The sequence below is a fragment of the Megascapheus bottae genome, chromosome 14, assembly GCF_031878675.1.
Source record: "Megascapheus bottae isolate mThoBot1 chromosome 14, mThoBot2.hap1, whole genome shotgun sequence".
In the NCBI taxonomy this organism is placed as follows: domain Eukaryota; kingdom Metazoa; phylum Chordata; class Mammalia; order Rodentia; family Geomyidae; genus Megascapheus; species Megascapheus bottae.
In genome coordinates, this window is record NC_143522.1 from 42,600,462 (window position 1) to 42,625,156 (window position 24,695).

Sequence of the window (24,695 nt, forward strand, 5' to 3'; positions counted from 1 at the left end):
AGACTTTTCCTGGGGTCTTCAAGTCATACCCCCAACCAAGTGTCACAACTTCTTATGGTAGCCTGGAAGTGGAAGTGACTGAATATGATTAGATTGAAAGAGCTCAGAAAAGTCAATGACTTTCTTCATGCAATTGGGGTTTAAGAACAGGAGGAAAAAAGAAAGAAAGAAGGAGGAGCGGATGGTACTAAGATACTAATATCTAAGGAAGAACACTGGAATATAGCAGAGACAAAGCTAAGTTGTCAAAGAAAATTATAGGTTTATTTTAAAGCAAGTTTCAGAGAATACAGAAATGGAAAATTCTATACAGGTGGAAATCTGCTGAGGAGAAATGTAGGTGAAAGAAATGCACTTGGGAGGAGTCTGCATCTGGGTTGGTGAGGAGGCAGGAGGACCATACAGCCTTAGGACTGTAAGAAATGGAGACTATTCCCAGGATAATTTCATGAACAGATAGAAATTACCCACAGAGTGTGGGGAAGGGATAAGGAATGGGAAAGGGAGAAACACAGTACCAAAGATATAAATTGAAATGAAACCTATGACCCCTAAAGAGGCTTTCCTATTAAACAGGAGAGCTTTTGCTCTTGAGGAGAGTTGAGGGAGATACAGATCCCGCTTCAAAGTGTTTAAACCTAGTGCTTGACAGACTTTGATCTTGCAAGCAAGTGGCCCAGGTTTGACCATGGATGGCTAAGAGAAATCCTCATCCTCAGGGCCTAGGGTATGGAAAGAAAGCACGAATCCTTCTTTATCAGTGCAGAGACTGACCTCAGAACTCAGAAAGGAATCTCAGGCAAGGACTCAGACAAGACTGAGATGGAGCAGGTACAAAGCAAGGTGGGAGGAAAGAACAGATGAGAAAGAGGCTGTGTTTACATGGAACAGATGCAGACATGTGCAGATAGGTGTCGCACACAGATCATCAGCTTGCAGGCTGATGCAAGCATGGCCATATCTCACCAAAAGGATGCCTGGATTGCGGAAGGCTTTCCTTGTGGAGATAATGTGCTAACACTAGCTCTGTTGGTGAGAGGGCCAGAAAAGAACAGAACTTTGCAACAAATGTTTCTTAAATAGAGGGATACAACCCAAAGGAACAGTTTATAATATTACTAGCAATAATAATAACTATTACTTCAGGCTTGTCATATGCTAGGTAGCATGCAACCAGTCCTTTTATGGACTACCTAATGGGATTTTTTAGCAACCAGATGTGATATACATATTATGGATCTTCCTCATTCTGCAAATTTGAATCTGAGGCTCAAAGCGGTGAGAATGGGCCACGCTATTTCTTTGGAAGTTTAGGATGTTACTGAGACTCCTTCATCATCTTTAATGAAATAAGGAGAAGGAAGGCCTCAGTTTCAGGACAGGTAGTGCCAAGGTGGCCCAGGAAAGAAGAGGAAGCAAGACTTCACGGTGGATTAACAAGTAGTGGATAGTTTACATACCCGGAACTGACCACCACTGCCGTCATCCAGCTCTAGAATGTATCCGTCAGCTGGCACTGTAGACAGAGGGGGCTGTTTCCAGGACAGCGTGGCACTGTTGTTGTGGGTGCAGCACTCTTCCAGCTGTAGGATGGGTGTTGCTGGAACTGGAGAGGAAGCTAAGCAGAAATGACAGTTACTCTGACTTCTGTCAAGTTGCAATTATTTCAGTACCTTGAAATGATAAAAACCCCTCAATAAACAATGGTTAGAAGGAGCCAATCTTAGAGTGGGCTTCCAGGGGTAGGGTGTGTTCCTGAGGTACAGGGAGGCCTTGTCTTAAGCCACCTTAACTATGGTGGCTAGAAGGATAGGATTATCCACAGGGAGCTCTGGTTTTATACCTTTCCCTATGTGCATGGAAGACATCACCCCTCAAAAGAAAGATTTGACACGGGGACTAGATTTCCATTCCAGCTCATTAATGCCTATTTTATTCATAATATGGCGAACGCTGTGCTCATAAATCCACCACAAAGTTTACGAGCCTGAACTCTCAGTTTATAGACAGTGGACTACATATTCTAGGAAGATCTCGGAAACCACTCCACATCTTGGGCCCATAAATAGCCATAGCGGATTTTTGAAATTTGGGGCCAAGTGGCTCTAGCAGCCATCCCCTACCTTGAACCTTCTGAGGGACCTGCTGGTGAACTTGGGAAACAGCACGAGGTGAAGTCCACCTGCGTGTTTTGGATATAGAACACCTGACTTTGAGCCTGAGCATTAGTACAGGATAGAACAGGAATGACAGGAAGATGCAGGCATCCTCACAGCCTGGTAAGAATCTGTCATTGTTTTACTCATCATAGTCCCCAACCTCCACATTTTATGCTGAGCTTTTTAAATATTACTAACAACTGCCAAGTCACTGAACCTTCAGATACCCAGGCATAGAGATCTTGATTGAGAAACAGTCCCTGCTTTTCTCTTGTGAACTCAGTATATGTAGCTGAGCACAGTGTTTCTACCAACTGCTGAAAAAAATATATCTTCTAGCACCAAAACATTGATTTATTTTATTTTTTAGCATTTTGGTAACAAGAGAGAACAGCTTGGATCATATTCAGGGACACTGACAGGAACAAATGTTAATCATGGAACACCTGGTATACTGTCCCAGAATTAGACTGTGTCTGTCCTGCATTGAGCTAAATCTGCTCCAGTCAGGCAACCGCAACAAGAAGATGTTTTTAACAGCAGTTCAGCAAACAAGGTCTATGGTGTATAACCTAGAAAATGAAAGCAGTGACTACAAAGCAAGAATAATGAACAAAGAGCAGGTTATTCATATCATACTTAAGAAAAGACTGTGATGCATTATAATAAGACCATGTTTCACTTTTAAGATCAAGCATAAATAAGTCAGAATGAGTGATAAGGTAATTGGTAGTGGGCAGTTTAGTGAAGGAAACTGCCTTTTCACTGGCACAGGGTTTGGATGGCCTGTGGGTACTGTAACCTCTAGGTCTCAGAATATCTGGATTTGGAGGAAAAGGAGATTAAATGTATTGTCTTGATCACTGAATAAATCCAGGACTAGATACAGAGAGGAGGAGATATAACATATACTCCTTCTGGCAGAGAGGTTAGGCAGGGAGCTAGGAAATCTGATGGCTGGGAATGATGGCTTAGAGGTTGATTAAAAATCACATCCTGGCCTGCTGATATTAACTGAAGAGAATGACTCATGACATATAACAGGGTCTTGCTGATACATATATCCTCTCTCACCCTTTGAGAAATAAAAAGTCCCAATCTGACCAGCTAAGGCTAAACATTCCTCTATCCAATGTGGAGGAAGTGATACATCTGTAGGAGTTAAGTACAGTTAATCCAGTGTCCAGGAATGGACTTCCTCATAGATCTCAATCAAATCTTGAGGTCTCGGAACCATTAAGGCAGTTGCTCATTTTTGAGCTGGCTAACTGTCTTGAGAGTGTACTTTCACTCTGTTTTTCCTTAATAAGCTTGTTCCTATTAAAGTTCCTCTGTCCTTGAACAGTTTTTCTGATTAAGACCAAGAACTTCTGTCACTGGACTTGGTGTGACCCAATAGCTCTTCTGATGATTCTAACAAGCACCCACAAAAACAGAGATCAACCAGGGGTTGTAATTCTAGGGCTAAGTTGCTATAAGAATTGGAGACTTACTTAAAATAAATTGTTTTCTTTACATGAGAGAATATATTTGATCATATTTGCTGTGAAAGTAAAGCATGGCAAAGTCTAAGCAAATCATTTATTGAAGGGCTTATAAAGACATGAATATTCCTCCATAGTGTATTTTTTTTTTTGATCCTGGGGCTTGAACTCTGGGCCTGGACTCTGTCCCTGAGATCTTCAGCTCAAGGCTATCACCCAGGTAGCCTTGTCACTACCCCTGGGTGTTGTTCCTGGGCTCTTCAGCTCAAGGCTACCATCCTACTTCCTGAGCCTCAGACCCACTTCCCATTTTCTAGTGATTAATTGGAGTCTCATGTTCTTTAGTGCCTGGGCTGGCTTTGAACTGTGATCCTCAGATCTTAGCCTCCTGAGTAGCTAGGATTATAGGCATGAGCCACAGTGTCTGGCCAAGTAGTATATTTTTTATGTCCTTTTTAGTTACAGCCTACCTTAAAAACAATTCCTTGAGACTGTCTTATTTCATTAGCTCCATAATAGTTTTCTTTTCCCCTTCATTCTTGTTTCAAGCAAATTTAGATTTCATTAATTATACAACCAAAGGAGAAGATCACAAGATAATTTCAACTTGAGTCATGCAAATGTTTTTCATAAGAAACTGAAAGTTCTCTATTAGACATTGGTATAATTAAAAGATTATTGAAACACATGGCGTCATAGGTAATTAAAATGTTAGAACTTCAAGACAGCAAAATGCCTCCTGGTATCAGGCATAGTTTGATTGGTCCTCTTGGCTCACCACGTTCATTTCCACAGCAACGGGACCCATTTTGCTTTTTGCTATTGGCTCTTATGATAGGACCCCACATTTTAATTAGTTTGTTGGGTTTGTCAGGGCTTGCCTGGATGCCATCCAGTTGATGTTTTTGCATACACAGTATCAACTACTTAGGCCCCATTCTATAACCGGTTATGACTGACCATAAATAAAGAAAAAGGGGGAACTGTGGGGCCTCCTAGCTGGTGGCTTAGAGATTGCGCTCTGTGCTTCTGTGACCCTGCGCGGTCAGGCACGTACACCCCTGGGAACACCTAGTGATCCTGTGCCTTCAGGCATGTATACCCCTGGGCAGTCCGGAACCTGAGGGCACTTCTGCTACAAGCAGGAGCTCCCAGAAGCTCCCAGTAAGGGTGTGTGTCTCAGGACACCATTGGCTGACCATTGCAACAGGAAGGCCCTATTTGCTGCTGGTGGTATGAGGGGGCTGCCATTGGATGATGTGCTCTATAAGCCACCACGTTTTTTGTTTTTTGTCTTTTTTTCCAGTCCTGGGCTTGGGCTCATGGCTTGAGCACTGTCCTTGGACTTTCTCAAGGCTAGAGCTCTACCACTTGAGCCTCAGCACCACTTCCGGCTTTTTGCTATGTATGTGGGGTACCGAGGAATCAAACCCTGGTCTTCGTGCATGCTAGGCAAGCACTCTACCACTAGGCCAAACTCCCGGCCCCACGTTTTTAAAAAAAAGTTAGATCTGCACCTTGAAAAACAAATGTTAAAACTTCACTTATATGGAGCCCTTGGTGGATGTTCTTTAAAAGAATAAGAGGATTGGGAAGAAAAATCTAACCCCTCAGTTCTCAGATCTTAATATTGTCTCAGATTTAAACAAATAAGAAAATAAAGCAAATAGCAAGAGAGGACAAGAGGAGAGAAGTTATATGTGTTTCTAAATATACTTTTCCATGTGCCAAGAGTTCTAAGTCTACTTTTTCATGTGCCAAGAGTTATTTTTTCTTTATTTTATTTATCTTTTCTTTATTTATCTCTAAATGATGTTATATATAAAAGGCAAATGTGACAAAAACCACAGTCTCATTAGCAAAGAATGACTTTTGAAAAAAATCAACTTTATAGTAGATGTTGTTTCCTTATTTATTTTATTAAGTATAAAATAAATGACCTATAAAACATCCAAAGAAGTATCAAGTTAACCAGTGACTATTTTGGCTTAGAAGTGGCTAGCTCCACAGTTTCCAGGCTGATATCTAAGACTGAGCAATAGATTTTATTGAAGCATCTGTCACTAGCGAACCAGAGCTTGATTTTTTAATGCTCAGTCCCTGTCACCTTTCTTTTTTTCCCCTAACAACCAAATTTAACATTAGCATTTTTAAGCTGTAAAAGCTTCAAGCTGAATATTTTCTGGGATGCAAAGACAGCCACTGGCACTGGCTTTCCTGAAGAGCTTGGTGTAGCTGTGTAGTTCAGTTACATTCTGCAACAGTAGTTTCCTCTGCCAATGTTTCCAAACATCTGAATGTTAGAAGGTTCCTGCCTTTCAATTTACAGTCCAATGTTTTGGGTTGAGAATACCTGCAGTCTTCCAGAATTCCTCTGTGAATGAACAGGAGTATGGGGTGGTCAAGGAAATGAGAAGCATGCCTCTCGCTCTTTGCATGGAGCACCAATCCTAAGCCAGGCTGTGTGAGCCCTGGGCCGAGCACCACACAGAAGAACAGGAAGCTTACGCGTTTTTAAGACATTGAATTGTCATGGCAATACCATGTAGTAAGTACTCTTTAACTCTGGTTTGTAGTTGAGGAAATGGACATCCAGAGAAACTTCACATCTGAACATTTGAAAGCACTGGCAGAAAAAAAAACTAAGTAGAAAACAAAGATGCCTAGAAATGAAAAACCTAGGTTAAAAAAACAAGGTAAACATTGTTGCCTAGTGACAGGAGTGTCAATAAAATCAAAAGCTCAGTCATACACATCAGCCAGGAAGTGTAGTGCTAGCTACTTCCAAAGAATAACTGATGATAGATTAATTTGAAATGACTTTGTATTTCTTGTAGACCATTTCTTTTATACCTAATAAGATAAATAGGATACATGATACCCTCCACAGCAGCAGGGCTGGGACCTGGGCTGTATGCTTGCCACTGCATTAAGGCTTTTCTCCAGTGTGGTGCCTGAGGATACTGTGCTGAAGGCAAGCCCCCAGGACTCATTGTGGAAACTTCTTCCTGTTTCCTACAATGTGAAAAACAAGTGCTGCTGATATTAATGACATAATTCATCTTCGGAGCTACAGTGTATACGCATCTGGATGTTGATACGTGGATATTTTTCTCTGCACTCTCTCTGAAAGCTCATCTGTAGACTGTCATTCATCTCTATTTACGCTGGTCAATAGGAATGGAATTTAGACTTGAGAGAAATTTCAGGCCATTCCTAGAAAGCCATCACTGTGCCATGGTGAGTAACGAGCATCAACACATGTTCTGAGGACAACTTCCTTACATGAACAGATTATGTGTGCATGTAAGTTCACCCATACGTTGCAGCTCCTTTGCTAGGATTTATAAGAACATCTATTTAGGTCACAGTGTTGCAGCTTATGACTTTAGTGCATATCAAATTTTCTTGCATTCAAGATGAGTTAATGAAGATAAATTTGCCCTTAGAGGTATTCAAGGCACTTAAAGGAATTAATAGCCATTTGGTCCAGTGCTATAAAAGGGTTGGTGGAGTTTCAGGCTGTGTGTTGTCCTGGTTCAGCATGAACAGGCTGACATTATATATTAGCACTACAACTCAAATTTGGGAAACTCTGTGTATTTACTTATATATAATCCTAGGGTAATATTCTTTGGGGAGGTTATAGATATCTGAACTCTTTTTGGAAGACTAGGAAAATATCTAAAATTTCCCCCTCAAGCTGGAGGAAAGAGTTGACAATATCAACTTAGAATTAAGGGAAAAAAATTAAATTACTTTGTAACAAAAACAGAAGGCAATTTATTATATAGTTTTCTATAAGAGAAAAAAATCTGACAATTTTCTTTCTTTCCCTTCCTCCTTCCCTTCCTTTCTTCCTTTCTTCTTTCTCCCCCTTTCCCTCCCATCACCTGTCTTTCTTCCTTCTAGCGCCTGAGGCCTGAGAGCTGTCCCTGAGCTTTTTTGCTCACTTGCACTCTACCACTTGAGCCTAAGCTCCACTTTTGTTGTTTAATTTCCTGGCTTCAAACTACAGTCCTCAGATTTCAACCTCCTGAGTAGCTAGGATTACAGATGTGAGCCATGGGTCCTACCTATGTAATGATTTTCTAATTAAGATATGGCCAGAAAGCATGCCATTAAACTTAAGGGGTATTATAATAAAGAAAGCATCAATGTTCTCCTGAGAGCTCCCACTTGGGGGCGATAGACATCAGAAGGAACAGACCAGTTAAACACTTAGCTAGTAGGAGAATAACTTTAGGCTCTTGAAAAAAGAGTACCAGCAGTACCAACAGTAAATCTGTCTTTTTCAGTGTCAACAATGAAGAAATCAACAATAACAATAAAAAGATACTTGAAATGCAAAAAAAAAAAAACAGAGAGAGAGAGAGAGAAGGGGGAGGGAGGGAGAGCTGCTTGCTAGTTTTTCAGTAAACATACTTTAGAAGTCATTGGGTCACAATTTTAAATGCATCCTTTAAGTAACTTTGAAAATATTTTAACTTTACACTGTAATCCACTTTGGACAATTAGAAAACATACTAAATTATCTTTATAGCTACATTCAAGTGGGTAGACTACATTTTAGCACCATTCCAAATGCTACTTAATTTGGCTATTTGCATAGAGATTTAGGGTACAGTTCCCTGGGATATTTTTTACTGACAGATTGGGAAAGTACAGTTCATTAAACTAAGAATGAGAAAAGTAACACTATTCTAGGACAACTGTATATGTGCTATAGAGGCCAGTAGTAAATTTCAAACTACAGCCGATCAAGCTCTATTGCATCATGACCTCTGGCTTTTTTCCCCATCACAAGCACCTGACAGGTAAAAATTATGCAATCTAAAGAGGACTGGGCTCTCACTGAATTAATTAAGTGTAATGAGCACAAAGCAAAACCCATAAATTAACAATGAAGAGTGATAATAAGCAGAAGTAAATGATATTAAGATGAAGTGTTAAACTGAAATAGATTAACCCCTCTTCTACCAAATGGTCTCTCTCTTTTTTTTTTTTGTCATGGGACTTGAACTCTGGGCCTGGGTGTTGTTCCTGAGCTCAAAGCTACTTGCTGCTCTATCTCTTGAGCCATAGTTCTACTTCAGTTTTCTGGTGGTTAACGGGAAATAAGAGTCTCATGGACTTTTTAGTGCCTGGGTTGGCTTTGAACTGTGATCCTCAGATTTTAGCCTCTTGAATAGCTCGGATTACAGGCGTGAGCCACCACACCCAGCCCCAAATGGTCTGTTTTATGAATTTCATACATACTTGTTCTGATTATTCTGCGTTCCAGGTTGAGTTGTTGCTGTTCAAGTGTTCTGCATTTTGATCTGGAGAGTACTTGGCATTCTTTGCTGTATGTATAGACTTGAACAGCTTGAATAGCCATGTTCACTCTTACCTTCTGTGTCAAGGGGCCAACCAATAGTGCTTTGGAAATGGGGTCTGTGGTGCCAGCCAGGCACATGGACCAGCAGGCCTTATGCCAGATGAATGGCCTGCTCATTCCATCATCACTGGTACCATCCTGCCAACTGGCCTGGACTTTACCACACTTAAATGGACAGAACTCCGAAGGGTAATTAATGTAGCAGATGGGAACCTCTGTCAGCTGATCAAAGCATTTCAAAGCCCTGAGGCTCCTGCCCTCTGGATGCCCTCTTCTGCTTCCTCACTAATTGGGTTAGCTCTCTTTCTTCTCTTCTATCAAGTCTTTATGTACTTCGTGTGTGTGTGTGTGTGCGTGCGTGTGTGTGTGTGTGTGTGTCATACATTTCTTCCTCTAAGTTACTTCTAACTTCATTATATTTCATTGCAAAACTTGGAGACTAAAAGAAGGATTTATTGGGACTCTATATTCTACAAGGGATGGATTTAAATATTAGGTATATAGGTGTGAAGGGAAACTTTAAATAATATTAAATATATGAAAGGAATTAAGTACACAAAAGGAATTCCCAGTAAGAGCTGCATGTTAAATATACAAAATGAATTATTTTTTATTAAGTTTATAAAAGGAATTCCCAGGAAAAGCTACATATGAAGGCTGTAGTTTCCTAGAATAAACTAGAAGGTGTATGCGTGTTCTTGAGTTATTCTCTGGGTGTGAATCCAGGCCTTGCCTCACTAGCTGTGTGAGCTCAGGAAGACAGCTCAGAGTCCCTGTGTTTCAATATCTTCAGCTGACTATGAGTTCTGTGGAATAAGATGAGGAACTATATGTAAAACTTCTCTGTACTTGGGGAAGAGAGGGAGTCTGGCTCAGCACTCAATAAATGCCAAACTTTTTGTTACTATTGTAAAATAAAAGCATTTTAATGTATCATATATAAACTACTTCAAAAATGATTAAGCCATCTTCCTAAAGCAATACTTATTAAACAAATGTTGAGAACATTGAAAACAAATGAGAGCAAATATACAATGATGAAAGAAGTACATATAACAACTAGTGGGATGAAACTGACTTTGGGACAAGAGCCCTAATAGCCCTAAAACTTGTTAGCTGACTTGGTTCTTTCTGTTAAAAGGAAGCATTGCCAGGTGCTAGTGGCTCAGGCCCATAATCCTAGCTACTCAGGAGCTGAGATCTGAGGATCACAGTTCAAAGCCAGCTGGGGCAGAAAAGTGTCTGTGAGACTCTTACCTCCAATAAAGTACTCAAAAACTGGAAGTGGAACTGTGTCTTAAAGTGGTAGCCTTTATCAAAAACACACAAGGACAGCACCCAGGCCCTGAGTTCAAGCCCCACAATCAGAATTTTTTTTTCTTTTGTTTCTGATGTTAGAGATGTGACTGGGTAAAGTGCTAGCCAATGAGCAAAAGTGGCAGTTGCCAAGCTTGAGTTCTAGTTTCAGACCTTTTTTTTTTTTTTCCTTTGGGAAAGCTCTGCTTCCCCACCCCCAACCTTTTTTCCAGTCATTTTTGTAGCTCAGGCCTGGTGGGCATTGTCCCTGAGCTCAAGGTTAGCCTACCACTTTGAGCCACAGCCCCACTTGAGGGTGTTTTGAGTGGTTAATTGGAAATAAGAGTCTCATTGGAGCTTTTCTGCCCAGGATTGAAGTGTGATCATTAGATCTTAGCCTCCTGAGGGGCTAGGATTGTAAGTGTGGGCCACTGGCACCCAGCTAGAAACAATTTTTTTTTTTGCCAGTTGTGGGGCTTGAACTCAGGGTCTGAGCACTGTCCTTGGGCTTTCTCAAGGCTGGAGCTCTACCACTTGAGCCACAGCACCACTTCCAGCTTTTTCTACATATATGGTACTGAGGAATCGAACCTGGGTCTTCGGTGCAAGCTAGGCAAGCACTCTACCATCAGGACAAACTCCTGTCAAAACAAAAATTTGAATGCTCTGAATTCTGAATTACTAATACATGAAAACAGAGAGTAAATCTATTTCTTTAGTTTAAAAAATAAGATGATACAATGATAGAGATGGAGAAGAGCCTGCCAATCATCAGGGAGTAGGCATGGTAGAGGGGAGAAATAATTATATTCACCAGATAGAAGGTGCATTACTTCACATACATTGATATACTTTCTCATGTCTTGGTCCCCATTAATAAATGGAATGAAGTTGCTGGTTATTCTTTTGTTTGTCCTGAGTCAACCAAGGCTGGCCTTAAATTCACAATCTTCCTGCTCTGATCTTTCAGTTGCTGGGATTATGCACTGTCCAGTTTTGGAATAGTTGTTTACGCTCATTCTTGTGGTGATTTTATGCATCTAAATGGTATAAAATAGCACAGGACTGCAATACACTGTACAAAGGCTAGCTTCTTGGTTTTGGTATATTATAGCTATGACTGATATGATCACTGAGGGAAAGGAGATGAAGGCCAGGAGGGCTTCTCCTTGCTGTCTGTAACTTCCCATAGAATGAGGGAAAAAAAAGAAATATTCTTCCAATGGGCATTAACCACATTATCGTAAAATATTGCTGCACAGTTGGTCTGAATTTTCATTTTTTCTTTGAATTTCCTTAAAATGAACTTAAGTACTTGCACTCCCCTTCAATCCTTATCCCTCACAATCTCAAACAGACCTTGCTGTGTCTTTTAGTTTTGGGGTGGGGATGGGTCATGAGGCTTGAACTCTGGCCTGGTCACTATCCCTGAGCTCTTCAGGTCAAGGCTACCACCCTACCCCTGGGCCTGGGTGCTGTCCCTGAGCTCTTCTGCTCTAGGCTACTGTCCTATCCTTGAGCCGCAGCCCAACTTCCCGTTTTCTAGTGATTATTTGGAGACGAGAGTCTCGAACTCTTTAGCGCTCAGGCTGGCTTTGAACCTTGATCCTCAGATCTCAGCCTCCTGAGTAGCTAGAATTACAGGTATGAGCCACCGCACCTGACACATAAACTAATATACAGTAAAGTGTCTTTTTCCTTCCAGACTTGTATTTCCTGCCTGATCAGAGGCCAGTTATGATTCTCTCAAATTCTCATGGATCCACCCCCAAAGGTTACTATCTTTATCTAGATGAAGGTAGTCAACTCTGGACTTCCTCATTTATACTAACAAGGGTTTCTTTCTTAAAACACTTATTAATTTTAAGTAGTTGTACAGAGTAGTTTCAATTCAACATGTTAGCTTATGAGTACAATGCATCTTGCTCAGTGTCACTCTTTCCTCTATTCTCGACCACTTAACCAGTGCTCTGTTTTACATTAAGGCTTTCTTTATGTGCTATGATGTTCTCTTTTTCTCCTTGCCTCTTTTTCATGTCAGACAATCTGTTGCGAGTATGTGGAAGCTGAGATTCTCAGAATAAAACAGAATTTATCTGAGTTTATCTAATATGCTTAGAGGTAGGTGACACAGCCACAAGGAGACATTTTCATTACCTGAGAAGACAGGTGGTACACCAGACTTTTATACCATTCATCACAGGGGTAACTGACTCTGCTTCAAGCACCAGCATCTATGAGGGGTGATGCTCTCTGACTAGAGCAATGCAAGCACGTACCTTTCACCTGCACAAAGTCCAGCTGGTGAATAGACTGTAGCAGAGGGCTGTTGTCCAGACTCAGGTCAAAGTCCGTGGTCATCCTGGGAGTGAGCGTACCTTTCCCCCACTGATCCTCAGTCAGGTGCACTCTCCTTATGAGAGCATCAGAAATCTATTCCCATCAAAGAAGACCACAGTGTAAGAAATGCAGTACTACACTGGAACCACAGCATTGTTCCTTGACTGTCTCTCTGGGAATGTAACCACCACTTCCTTGGGACACACAACCTCCTGTTTCATGGCCATTGCTGAGGAGGATCCTGAGCTGACTAGAATGAGCTGTGATTCACCACGCAAATCTGAATACCTAGGTGAATCAGAGGGAGGGCATTATAAATAATTAGCAAGTGTGCTTATTGGTCTAATAGACAAACATGGCTATATGATCATGGGATTTATGACCATTCCTCTAAAATCCAGCAACTGTGAAGAATAATGTCATGCTGATGATTAATTCCATTACCACCTACAGATCTAGGCTTCCATTCTGAGCTATGGGTAGGTAGCCTTCCAAGACTTGGGAACGAGCTTAGCAAACTGGCTTTAAGAGGTTTGCATGTGGAATTTCTTACATTTCAACATACCATCCTTATGCACTTACAACTTTTTTTCTTTGGAATAGCCTTTCATTGTATGCATTCAGCCTCTCTCTCATTATCGACTCGTTAATTAGAGTGTGAGCTGGAAGAGATCTATAAGTCCCTTAAGACTCCCTATCACTGGGTTCCAACTTAAGTGAAGTCTAGTATATATCACATTAGCATCTAGCTAAAACAGTTAATGCTGAAAAATGAGAATGCAAAACAAAAAAGCATTCACTGTGTTCTAGAAACCACTGACTTACTGGCCAGTAGGAGCTAAATAGGAGTCTGGAACCTTGCCTATTCAGATGTTTTTTGGCTGACAAGCTGTGCAAAAGATGGTAGTGGAAATGTAATGGAGAGTGCCGGTTCTTAGGCAAATCAATACTTTACATAGGAAGAACTTATAGGAAATTACATTTCATGATTAAATGCAAGAAAAATGGTCTTCCATTTCTCAGTCTTATCAGTCCTTCTTGGAAGTCAGTAGAGTTTGTTTTACAGGTACCCACATCCCCAGTGCAGTGTGAAAACAGGTTCTTCTATTGTGGTAACTATACTCTGGCAGAACTTTTGAATGTCCCATGTATGTGTCCTATACTCCGTCCCATGGGCCATATGGAATCTGAGGCTAAAATTACTTACCTGCAAAAAGCCACTGGGGTCATTTTCCTTAATCACCTCCAAGCAATATTCCATGAGACCTGTGGTCTGGCGTAATTTCACTGTGCAATGAGAGATCTGATCTCGAACCACCTAGCATTAATGAGAAACGGAATGGCTTACAATAGTAGAGTAGAATGCTTTTTTTAAAAAACAAAACAAAAAAAACAAAACCTTTATTGAAAAGGTGATGAGCAGGGGGTAATGAGTACATTTGTTTTAAAACTCTGTTATCCCCTCCTTCATTTATTCCTCTCTACCCTCCCTACTCTCCTCCCCTCCCTCAAGTTGTAAAGTTCATTTCCAACATAATGTCAAGTATCAATGTTGTTTTAGTTCATCCCATGTTGTGCTGTTTCTGTGATTCCATGCCCTTCCACAGATCTAATAAACTTATATATAAGACAAAGGGTACAAAACTAAAAGAGAAGAAAAAAATGACTACATACAGGACATAATGAGAATCTCTTGTTTCCATTTCTTGGAGTTCATGTTGATGCATCATTATACATGATCCTATGAACTTAACTTATTGAGATCCCCTGTTAAGAATATCATAAAAATATTCTAGTTCTTACAAATGAGGGAAACGATGCAACCTACTTTTCTTTGGGTCTGGATTACTTAATACAATTCTTTCCAGGTCTTTCCATTTCCTTATGAATGGGGCAATGTCATTATTTCTGATGGAAGCATAGAACTCCATTGTGTATAAATAGCATACCTTCTTGATCCATTCATCTACTGAGGGCCCTCTGGGTGGGTTCCATATCTTAGGTATGGTAAATAATGCTGCTGCAATGAACATAGATATGGTGGTAGTTTTAGTATGGTCTTGTTTGTGGACATTTAGGTAAATGCTCAGGGGTGGGATTGCTGGATCATAGGAAAGCTGTAGGTTTAGTTTTTTGAGGAAAGGCCACACTGCTTTCCAGAGGGGCTGAACAAGTTTGCATGCCCACCAACTATGTAGCAGCATACCCTTTTGGCAAGAACCATATGATCATCTCTATAGAGGCAGGAAAAAAAGCATTTGACAAGATCCAACACTCCTTTTTGATGAAAGTTCTGGAGAAAACTAGGAATCCATGGAACATTTATCAATATAACAAGGGCTATATATGAGAAGCCTTCAGCCAGGCATTATACTTTTTTTTTTGTTTTTTGTTTTTTTTTTTTTTTGGCAATCCGGGGCTTGAGATCAAGGGCTGAGCACTGTCCATGGACTTTCTCAAGCCTTTCTCTACCACTTGAGCCTCACCACCACTTCTGGCTTTTTTCTATGTATGTGGTACTGAGGAATCGAACCCGGGTCTTCGTGCATGCTAGGCAAGCACTCTACCACTAGGCCAAACTCCCAGCCCCAGGCATTATACTTAATGGTGAAAAGTTAAAGCCATTTCCTCTAAAATCATGGAATGAGACAGGGATGTCTGCTGTTTCCGTTCACTATAGTATTAGATTTCCTAGCTATAGCAATAAGGCAAGAGGCAAACATACAGGGGATCCAAACAGGGAAAGAAGAAGTAAAACTCTCTCTCTTTTCTGACATGATCCTGTATTTAGGGAATCCCACAGTCTCCATTTCCAAGTCATGTGAATTTATCTGAAACTTTGATAAAGCATCAGAGTATAAAATTAACCCACAAAAATGTCAACAATGAGAAAGGCAAGGCTGAAATCAGGAAAGCAACTCCATTGGTAAGAGCATTAAAATAAATAAATAAAATACCTAGGAATTAACTAAAGAGGTGAAGGACCTCCATAAGGACAACTTCAAAAAGCTGAAAAAAGAAACTCCTAGATTGGGAGGATTAACATTGTGATAATGGAAATATTGCCAAAGGTCATCTACAAATTCAGTGCAATACCCATCAATATCTCAACTTCATTCTTCAATGAAATAGAAGAAGCAATCAAAAAATTCATATGGTACAATAAAAGACCCTGAATAGCAAAAACAATCCTTAGCAGGAAGAACAGTGTTTGAAGAATATCAATACTAAACTACAAAGCCATAAAAACAGCTTGGTACTGGCACAAGAACAGGCCCGAGGACCAATGGAATAGAACTGAAGATCTAGAAAGGAACCTATGGCCACCTATTGTTTGATAAGGGAGCCATAAAAATGGGATGGAAAAAATGCAGCTTCTTCAACAAATGGTACTGGCAGAATTGGCTAAACATATGTAGAAAACTGAAGATAGAACCTTATATATCACCCTGCACCAGATTCAACTCAAAATGGATCAAATACCTCGAGGTAAAAGCAGATACCCTGAGAATATTACAGAAGGAATAGAGAGACATTAGGGCTGCTTGGCACAGACCAAAACTTGCTTAATAAAGACAGAAACACAACAAATCAAAGAATGGTTAGATAAATGGGATTACATTAAACTGTAGATCTTCTGCATGGCAAAGAATATAGCTAGCAAGATAAATAGAAAGCCCACAGACTGGTAGATTTTCATCAGCCTTACAACAGACAAGGGCCTCATATCTAAAGCATCTAAAGCTCAAAAGCTTAAATTCCTCCCCAAAACAAAGAAACATCCTCAAAGAAAAAAAAATCACCCATTAACAAGTAGGATAAAGACTGAAAGAGAGACTTCTTTGAAGGGGAAATAAGAATGACCAATACATCCATGAAGGTAATGCTTCTTCAAACCAGATTCTAAGAGCATTATGGAAATGGAACTGCATTTATTTGACTAGTTTGCAGCAATGTCTGCATGGATGGTGACTCTGGAAGACAGACTGGAGGAGGCTACAGGAACCTAGTAACAACAGGTCCTGATAGAAAGGAGCAGAGGTTGGGATCCTATGATCCCTCCATAGAATCCCTGTGCCACTCTTCCAGGAAGATGACTCTCCTGTGAGCTGCTCTGCTGCTCTGACTCATGGGTAAAGAAGCTACAGCTTTCCAGTGAGTGGCTGCAGGGTTGTATAACACTGCCACCCACTCTCCCCACCCCTGCCTGCCCTTCTAGAGACATCACCATCTGAGCCCCAGAGGTATTCCTTCTGATGTATTTTCATTCACTGGGATGGAGGGCCTATGTGGAGTTTGTAGGGGTCAATGAGATGAACTTGGAGAGATGATAAATGAATGAGAATAACCCACTTAGAGTCGTTGCCCTCATTCTAGAACTCATTTTTATGGGCTGCCCTATTTGGCAAGCTATGTCTGCTTTAGCCTAGATAGGCATCTGTCACCACCTACGGTTTTGCCTCAAGGAAGTTGCCTTTGCCTGTTAATGAACTCGTGACATACTCTGAAAAGTTCCTTCAGATCTTCCTCTTCCTGTCCTCTCTTTAGCGACCTGCATCCTGAATGACTTTTGAAGCAGAGAAGGGAACTGAGATTCTCTAGGAACCTTAATGATTTTCTTCTTTGATGTGTATACTACTTTGCAAAAGCCTTAAAATATCCAACCATTTGGATTTTATGGATATTACTGAAAAGTATGTTAATGTAAAAATGTTTTCCTTCTTTTAATTTTTGATTATAAACGAATTCTCCATTAAAGATGATCTGTTTTCTGAAATAATTGGGAAGTAGATGAAAACAAAGCAAATAACCTTACCACCCTAATGTTAATTTAAGGAAGTTTAATATTTCCTTTCAGTCCTTTCATTTTTTCTGAAACCATACTTATTTACAGTTGCACTTACACTATATGGCCATTTCTTTTCTATATACAATAAACATTTAACTAGATAACAGTCATTTTCCATGAAGCCATTATTAATAAATCCTACTGGCTACACATATAGCTTATTGAGTAATCATAAATTTATTTAATCATTCCTGTTCCTCTATTATTGGACATTCAACTTATTTTTTTAAAAGAAAACAATGCGAGCATTTATTGCTTCTGTTTTTCATTTTTTATTGTGGGAAAATATTAACAAAATATTCCAGTTTAGCCTTTTTAACCATACAGTCCTTTCTCATTAAGCACATACATATTTCTTCTTTTTTTTAATGAGTATATTTCCTTTTTTAAATTTTATTGTTGGGATAATGTATAGAGGGTGACAGTTACATTCGTCAAGTGCTAGGTGCATTACTTCTTACACACTGATACCCCTTCTCATGTTTTTGTCCCTGTTTCCTTCCCCCCACCTCCTTCCAATCATCTTGTTTCCACCCCTTCCTTTCCCTTTTCAAATAAACAAATAAACGTATATACAATATACCAGGTAACAAAGTAAGCACAAACATATTTCTAACCATTATTGATCTTCAAATGTTTTTGTCTTCTAACACTGACATTGAAATTCTATACATACTTAGGTTCAGTCTACAGGTTATATAAGATCCAAGAAACCATTTTGTACATGATAAGAAATACGTATATTCTTCTCATTGGCTGCCAGTTGCCCAATGCTGGTACTGAGCACCTCCTATGGCCCAGTTATAAATACTCAAATGGCAATTGGCAGATAAAGGGTTCCTCACTCCTGAAAGTTAAACAACTCTGCATTCCCCCCTCCTCTCAAGCTCTAGCAACAACCTTCTACTCTGTTCTTTTAAATATGAGTAGATTATAGAAATCCCACATTAGTAATTTGCATGATGTTTTAAGGTCTATGCTGAGCTCAAGAAATTACAAAAGGAAGAGGAAGGTGAAACATCTGGAGAGAAAGTTCAAAACTTGTTCTGCAAGTAAAGCTCAGAAATACAAGATGTGTGACCAGTAGGTAATGCATTACTTCTTCCTGCTGTATGAGTCAATTCACCTGTCCACCTGTCCCTGTGGCTGGACTACTTCAGTGTCCTAGTGGTATCAGCCCTGTTACTATCTATTTATTTATTTATTTTCCAGTCCTGGGCTTGAGCTCAGGGCCTGAGCACTGTCCTTGGACTTTCTCAAGGCTGGAGCTCTACCACTTGAGCCTCAGCACCACTTCCAGCTTTTTTCTATGTATGTGGTACCGAGGAATTGAACCCTGGTCTTTGAGCATGCTAGGCAAGCACTCTACCACTAGGCCAAACTCCTGGCCCCAGCCCTGTTACTATTGATCCTGAAAGACCAAACAACAAACTCAGACTGGATCTGAATATAGTCACCCAAAGACAATCTGCTTTCGGAACAAAATAGTTTGAACTATATTTATTCATAATGATTCATCTCCATAATAGTTTAATACCATACATGTATTGAAATAAATATATCACTCAGTCCTTACACATCTATAAACTTCTTGCTCAAGCAAGGTTCGGGAGGAGGATTGCTTTCTGAATGTTGGGGCTTTCTGCCCAGTCTGGAGAAGCTTCACTGCTGCACTGCCAGAGTCAGTGAGTTCCAGCAGGCGCTTGCTGTTGGCTCCTCTATTCTAGGCCTTGGCTATTGGGAAGGACTCACTGTCTTCCCAGTTCTGACTCTCAACTCCCACTGTTGCTAGGATGGATTTTGCTCTGCTGTTTCATGTTTTAATCAGCCATTTTGTAAGAGTCATAATAGCCTGTGATAAAACTCACTGCTGAAAATTAAACGAAAGGGTTCTCAGAATCATATTTTTGGGTACCCTGTAATTGATTTTCAATTTCTGAACTAATTGAGCATGATTTCCCACCTTACAGAAATTAGCCAAATAATTAGACCTTTCGAGGAGTTGAAAATTTGTTTTTTTTTTTTTTCTGATTGAGGGACTTTCATCAGCTCACTTATGAGCTACCTTCTTCAACCTGTATTATTCACATCCACTTTTTATTACTGCTTATTTTGTACTTGTGTTTATATGGAAATCTGTTCTTAAGAAGTCAGACCATGCCATTTTGCTTCTTTGAATTACACATTTCTGTGCTTTGGCTCTGGAGCCCCAGAGAATCCCTTGGCACCATGTTTTCACCTGGCACGATTCAAGAGTTCCTTTCGTTAGGAACTGCTCAAGTCACAGGAATGACATAAAGGACAAGGAGCACAGACTTCCCGTTCTCATTGCTACTGAAGCCTAAGCTAGTTCCCACGGAAGCAGTCTATATCTCAGGGAAAGCTTTCGAAATTTGATCAGTGGTATAGCCAACTTTTCTGGATGGCATATGCCCCATTTTGTTAAGTGGTAAACTTAAAAATAAAAAGGTCTGTTCTTAAGTCAGGATAGGAAGAGGACATTCATTTGGAAAAGGAGAGTCTGAGAATGGACTGTTGTCCATTTCTCTGCAGCACAAAGTGACTCAGGAGAGCTTGTCTAATACAAATGTAGGTTTCTTCTGCCTGTTTACAACCACATTCCCATCACTGACAAGCCAGCCTCCTTTCTCTAGTCAGCTAGTGTCATCTAACTATTGACTAAGGAATGTCAAGGCCAGCGCTCTACCACCTGAGCCACAGCACCACTTTCCAGCTTTTTCTATGTATGTGGTATTGAGGAATCAAACCAGGCTAGGCAAGTCCTCTATCACTAGACCAAACTCCTGGCTCCCTAGGAGCTGTCTCTGAGCTCATTTGCACAAGGCTAGTGTTCTACCACTTTCAGCCATGACTCCACTTCCTGTGTTTTGGTGGTTAACTGGACAGAAGATTCCCACAGATGTTCATGCCCAGGCTGACTTTGAACTATGATCCTCAGATCTCAGCCTTCTGAGTCACTAGGATTACAGGTGTGAGCCTGGTGAATTTGTTACTTTTTCTTGCTAGCAAAGGCTGCAGATAGTCAAGTCATATCTAAAATTCTTAGTGAGGTTGGGGAGTTTTTATTCTCTCTCTCATCTCTGAGTGAAAGAATTATCTGCCTAGTAGGAAGGGATGGAAAAATAGCCAATGTAAGTAGATTCATAAGTCAATGATATTCATAATGGACATTTGCACACAATGATATGGCCACAATTACAAACAATTACAAACGTAATAGAGACATAACAGGGCAAATGACATGGCAAGTATTAACCAAAATCATGACAAAAAGATGGGCTGGGAGCATGGCCTAGGGTACATTGCTTCTAGCATCCATAAAGCCCCAGGTTTGATTCCTCCATACCACATACACAGGAAAAACTGGAGTGGTGCTGTGGCTCAAGTGGTACAGTGCTAGCCTTGGGAAAGCCCAAGGACAGTGCCTAGGCCCTGAGTTCATGCACCAGGACTGACAAAATAATAATAGTAATAATGATTTTTAACAAAACTCCAGGCCCCAGAATTTAAGCAATTTACACATCCCTCCTGGTGGCAATATAGACTTAGTAAATAGGAAAGTTCTATCCTCAGTAAGTATCATTATCACTTAGCATCCTCTCCGGGTGATTTTTTTCATTTATATCAAATTTACTAACTGCACATGGAAACAAGAGGTTAGAATTTTTTTCCCCAGAGTAATTGTATCTCTAAAACTTTTTCCTCCCACAGTATCTTACAGTTGAAAAGTAGCCAAAAAGACACAAATTACCCTGTACTGTTCAATGTGTCAATGCATTCTAAAACATTGGAAGTATACATTTAAGATGATGTAAGAATTATTTCAAATTATTGATGTAACATAAACAAAACTGATTCCAGATATTAGTTTGAACTTCCACAACAGAGAGTAATATGTATTAAGTTTCAGAAAAAAAGCATAGGTCTTACTGCTGATGAATCTTAATGTTGTTATACATGCCTTGTGAAGATGACAGAGTGAGGCAATTTTAGGGCCTTGGTGAACGATGTGAGAATAACATATAGCTAGGGCAAGAAACCTGAGAGTCTATCTTTGTGATTATCAGCATGTCATCCAACAAATTCTAAATATGAGCAAGAAATATTTCTTAGTAGTTCAAAATATTTTTCCTCTCCAGTAGCTTTCTGACATTTGCTCTGGCTCCTCATGTTTTGAAAGAAACTTGTGACATGAAACATTTTTCAACCACAGAATGGTATGGACTATAAATTAAATTTCAATTAGGATTCCTAAAATATGACCACATCTGCACATCTCTCAAAGCCATTTTTCACTTTTTTTCCAGTCCTGGGCTTGAGCTCAGGAGCTGTCCTTGGACATTCTCAAAGCTAGAGCTCTACCACTTAAGCCTCAGCACCACTTCTGGCTTTTTTCTATGTATGTGGTACTAAGGAATCGAACCCGGGTCTTCATGCGTGCTAGGCAAGCACTCTACCACTCGGCCAAACTCCCGGCCCCCCTTTTTGCACCTTTTAAGCTTTTAATAGCTTATCAAACTTCTTAACTATTTTTGTGTCTTTTTATTATTTTATTTTGTTGTTGGGGTGATGTACAGAAGGGTTCCAGTTACATTCATCAAGTAGTTGGTACATTACTTTTGAACATTGTTACCCCTTCCCATGTTTTTCTCCCACTTTCCCTCCTCCACCCCTCCCACTCATCTTATTTTTCCCTTACCTTCCTTTTTTCAAATAAACATATATGCACAATATATGATATATTGTATTGTCAGATACAGTATCAACATGAGATAAACCTTAAGAAGAAAAGAACAGTGATATGTCTTTTTTTTTTTTTGCCAATCTGGGCTTGAGCTCAGGGCCTGAGCACTGTCCTTGGACTTTCTCAAGGCTAGAACCCTACCACTTGTGCCTCAGCACCACTTCTGGCTTTTTTCTACGTATGTGGTATCGAGGAATCGAACACTTCTTAACTATTTTATAGCTTAATCAATTTTAACTCCAGACCACTAAAGAATTCCTGAGGTTTGGAGACAATAACACCAGTGTGTGAATTAATTCTACTTTATGACTTGTCCCTAGAAATCTTCCTTCAGTTAATTGGAAACCGTATTTCCAGTCATTCTCTCTCAGTGGTAATATTAATAGCTAATATTTAATGATTACTATGCTAAGTATTTCTTAATGCCCCAGGAGGTGAAAACTCTATTAATTCTAGGAGTATTTGACATATAGCTAAAACAAAATAAAACAAAACAAACCAAAAACTAAGCCATTAGACATGTCCAACCTAGCAAATGACAAGGTATAACTTTGGCACTCTAGTTTCTATGACATGGAATCTGAGGTTTTCTTTCATTCAGCAACATCCGGTCCTACCCAAACACATCTGGGCTCTCAGAGAGGAAATTATCAAGACTGAAAATGCACATTCACTTTCCAGTATCCTGTGTCTTTTCAATTGCTCAAGAAGAGAAGGGTGCCATAAAAACCCCATAAATACAACTCCCCTCTTTGTCAGACAAGAGCAGCCGCTGAAGACTGAGCCAAGGGGAAGCGGAAGAACTCAAGATAAGTCACAGCTCAGAGAGGCTGAGGCAACAAAGAAAGAAGTACTGTGCTTGGCAAGGATGTCTGTAACAGGCTAGTCCTTTCTCATAACTCTCAGTAGCAACAAAAGTGACAAGAAAAGGGGAAAATGCAGGGACAAAAGAAGGAGGGAGCCACTGTGGTCTGTGTCAGTAGTCAGGCAGCAACCACATCATTGAACATTTTTAGAGGCAGTGACAGATATAATTGTCTGAAAAATGAAGAGAAACCAATCACTTCACAAAGAAGACAGAGCAGCTTTGTTGCTAAGGGAGACAACCAGCCACCTGTCTCTGTTTCTGCCACCTTTGAGGTGTAGGGCAGGAGTGTTAGCCTAGGCAGGGTGGCATGGGGATTGGCAACTCCTCTGCTTTGTGTCCCCAAGGCATCCACGTGCCTTGCAGGAAGCCTCCCTCAGGGCAGAGTGGATGTGAGGAGGGAAAAGAAACCAGTTGCAGCTTGCAGAACCCCAGCAATGTATGAACGTCACTCCCGTGCAACTAGTCATAGTCCATAACTGATTTTCACACTGTCCCATCTTGGACAGGTAGCACCAAGCCAGGGCAACTGGGAACGTTCCATGACTTTTGCCAGGCCTGACATGGATCCATGATGCCTTCTCCATCTCTGATTCCCTTTTTCTTCCAGATTGCTGTTGCCTTTCTTCCCCCCCCCCGCCCCACCCACTATAGAAAAGCTGTCGTTGTCACTATATTCATCGAGCAATTTCTTACAAATCATTTACCATGTTCTGTGTAACGATGTCAGACAGTGTTTGTAATATTTTGTAAAAGAGACTTTCCAGTGAGAAAAAGTTAAATGGTTGCTCTGCTGTTTATCAGAGAAAACTCCAGATGTCCAGTTCATTTTTCCAGTGACATCTGGTTTTATTTAACACAGCGCTATGTGATTCAGAAGGTATTTTAGGAATTGCTATGACAAAACTCTGTATTTCTTAAGGTGCTGAAATGCAATGCTATGACAATCTCTTACTGATGTTAGAGTAGAAGACAGAAACAGGAAATACCTATCTATACTCAGGATTAACCAGATGGAATAAGACCACGATACAAGCTGTGCTTCTTTCCTGAAGCCCAGTTCTTGTTGGCAGGTTTCCTGTAGTTTCGAATACTAATAAGTTTTCCACTACATGATCTGTAACCCTTCAACTGTAAGTTATTCTGTCTTCACCTGGAGCTAGTTCTCTACCTGTGCTGTAGGTATGGTTTGCTTCTTCCACTGAATTTTAAGCCCAATGAGGGAAAGACTCATCATACTGAGTCACTTATGTGTCCCCTTCCCCTATGTTCCTTTTGAGCACTGAGCCTCATACGTAGGTGTGCATTAGATCGAGAGGACTCCCAATCTCTGCATTGTACTTCTACCTGCTAGAAGCAGTCCAGGGCTGGTTCTGGGCTCTGTAGCTAGGCTCTTACCATTCCATTCTGTTTCCTTGGACCAGTTCATAATGTTTTGGTGCTATTGCTTCTTTGTTTCTAGAACAGAAGTGGTTGAACTGATTCTTCTAGCAGAGTTCATATAGGATTGTCTCAAAGAAAATGTCTCTAAACTTCTGCCACTAAACGAATAAAGGC

The 24,695-nt window shown here is 40.3% G+C and overlaps 1 protein-coding gene across 6 annotated transcripts in view; it reads right to left on the minus strand.

The window, feature by feature from the left end:
- Positions 1–24,695, minus strand: part of Trim9 (tripartite motif containing 9) — a 91,523-nt gene that overhangs the window by 23,652 nt on the left and 43,176 nt on the right. For all 6 annotated transcript variants that reach the window (XM_090345079.1, XM_090345082.1, XM_090345081.1 and 3 more), the window contains exons 4-6: positions 13,867–13,977; positions 12,599–12,752; positions 1,461–1,618 (exon numbers count right to left, since the gene is read on the minus strand). In XM_090345079.1, the coding sequence (XP_090201205.1) occupies positions 1,461–1,618; positions 12,599–12,752; positions 13,867–13,977 (423 nt within the window). The remainder of the gene's footprint in view (positions 1–1,460; positions 1,619–12,598; positions 12,753–13,866; positions 13,978–24,695) is intronic.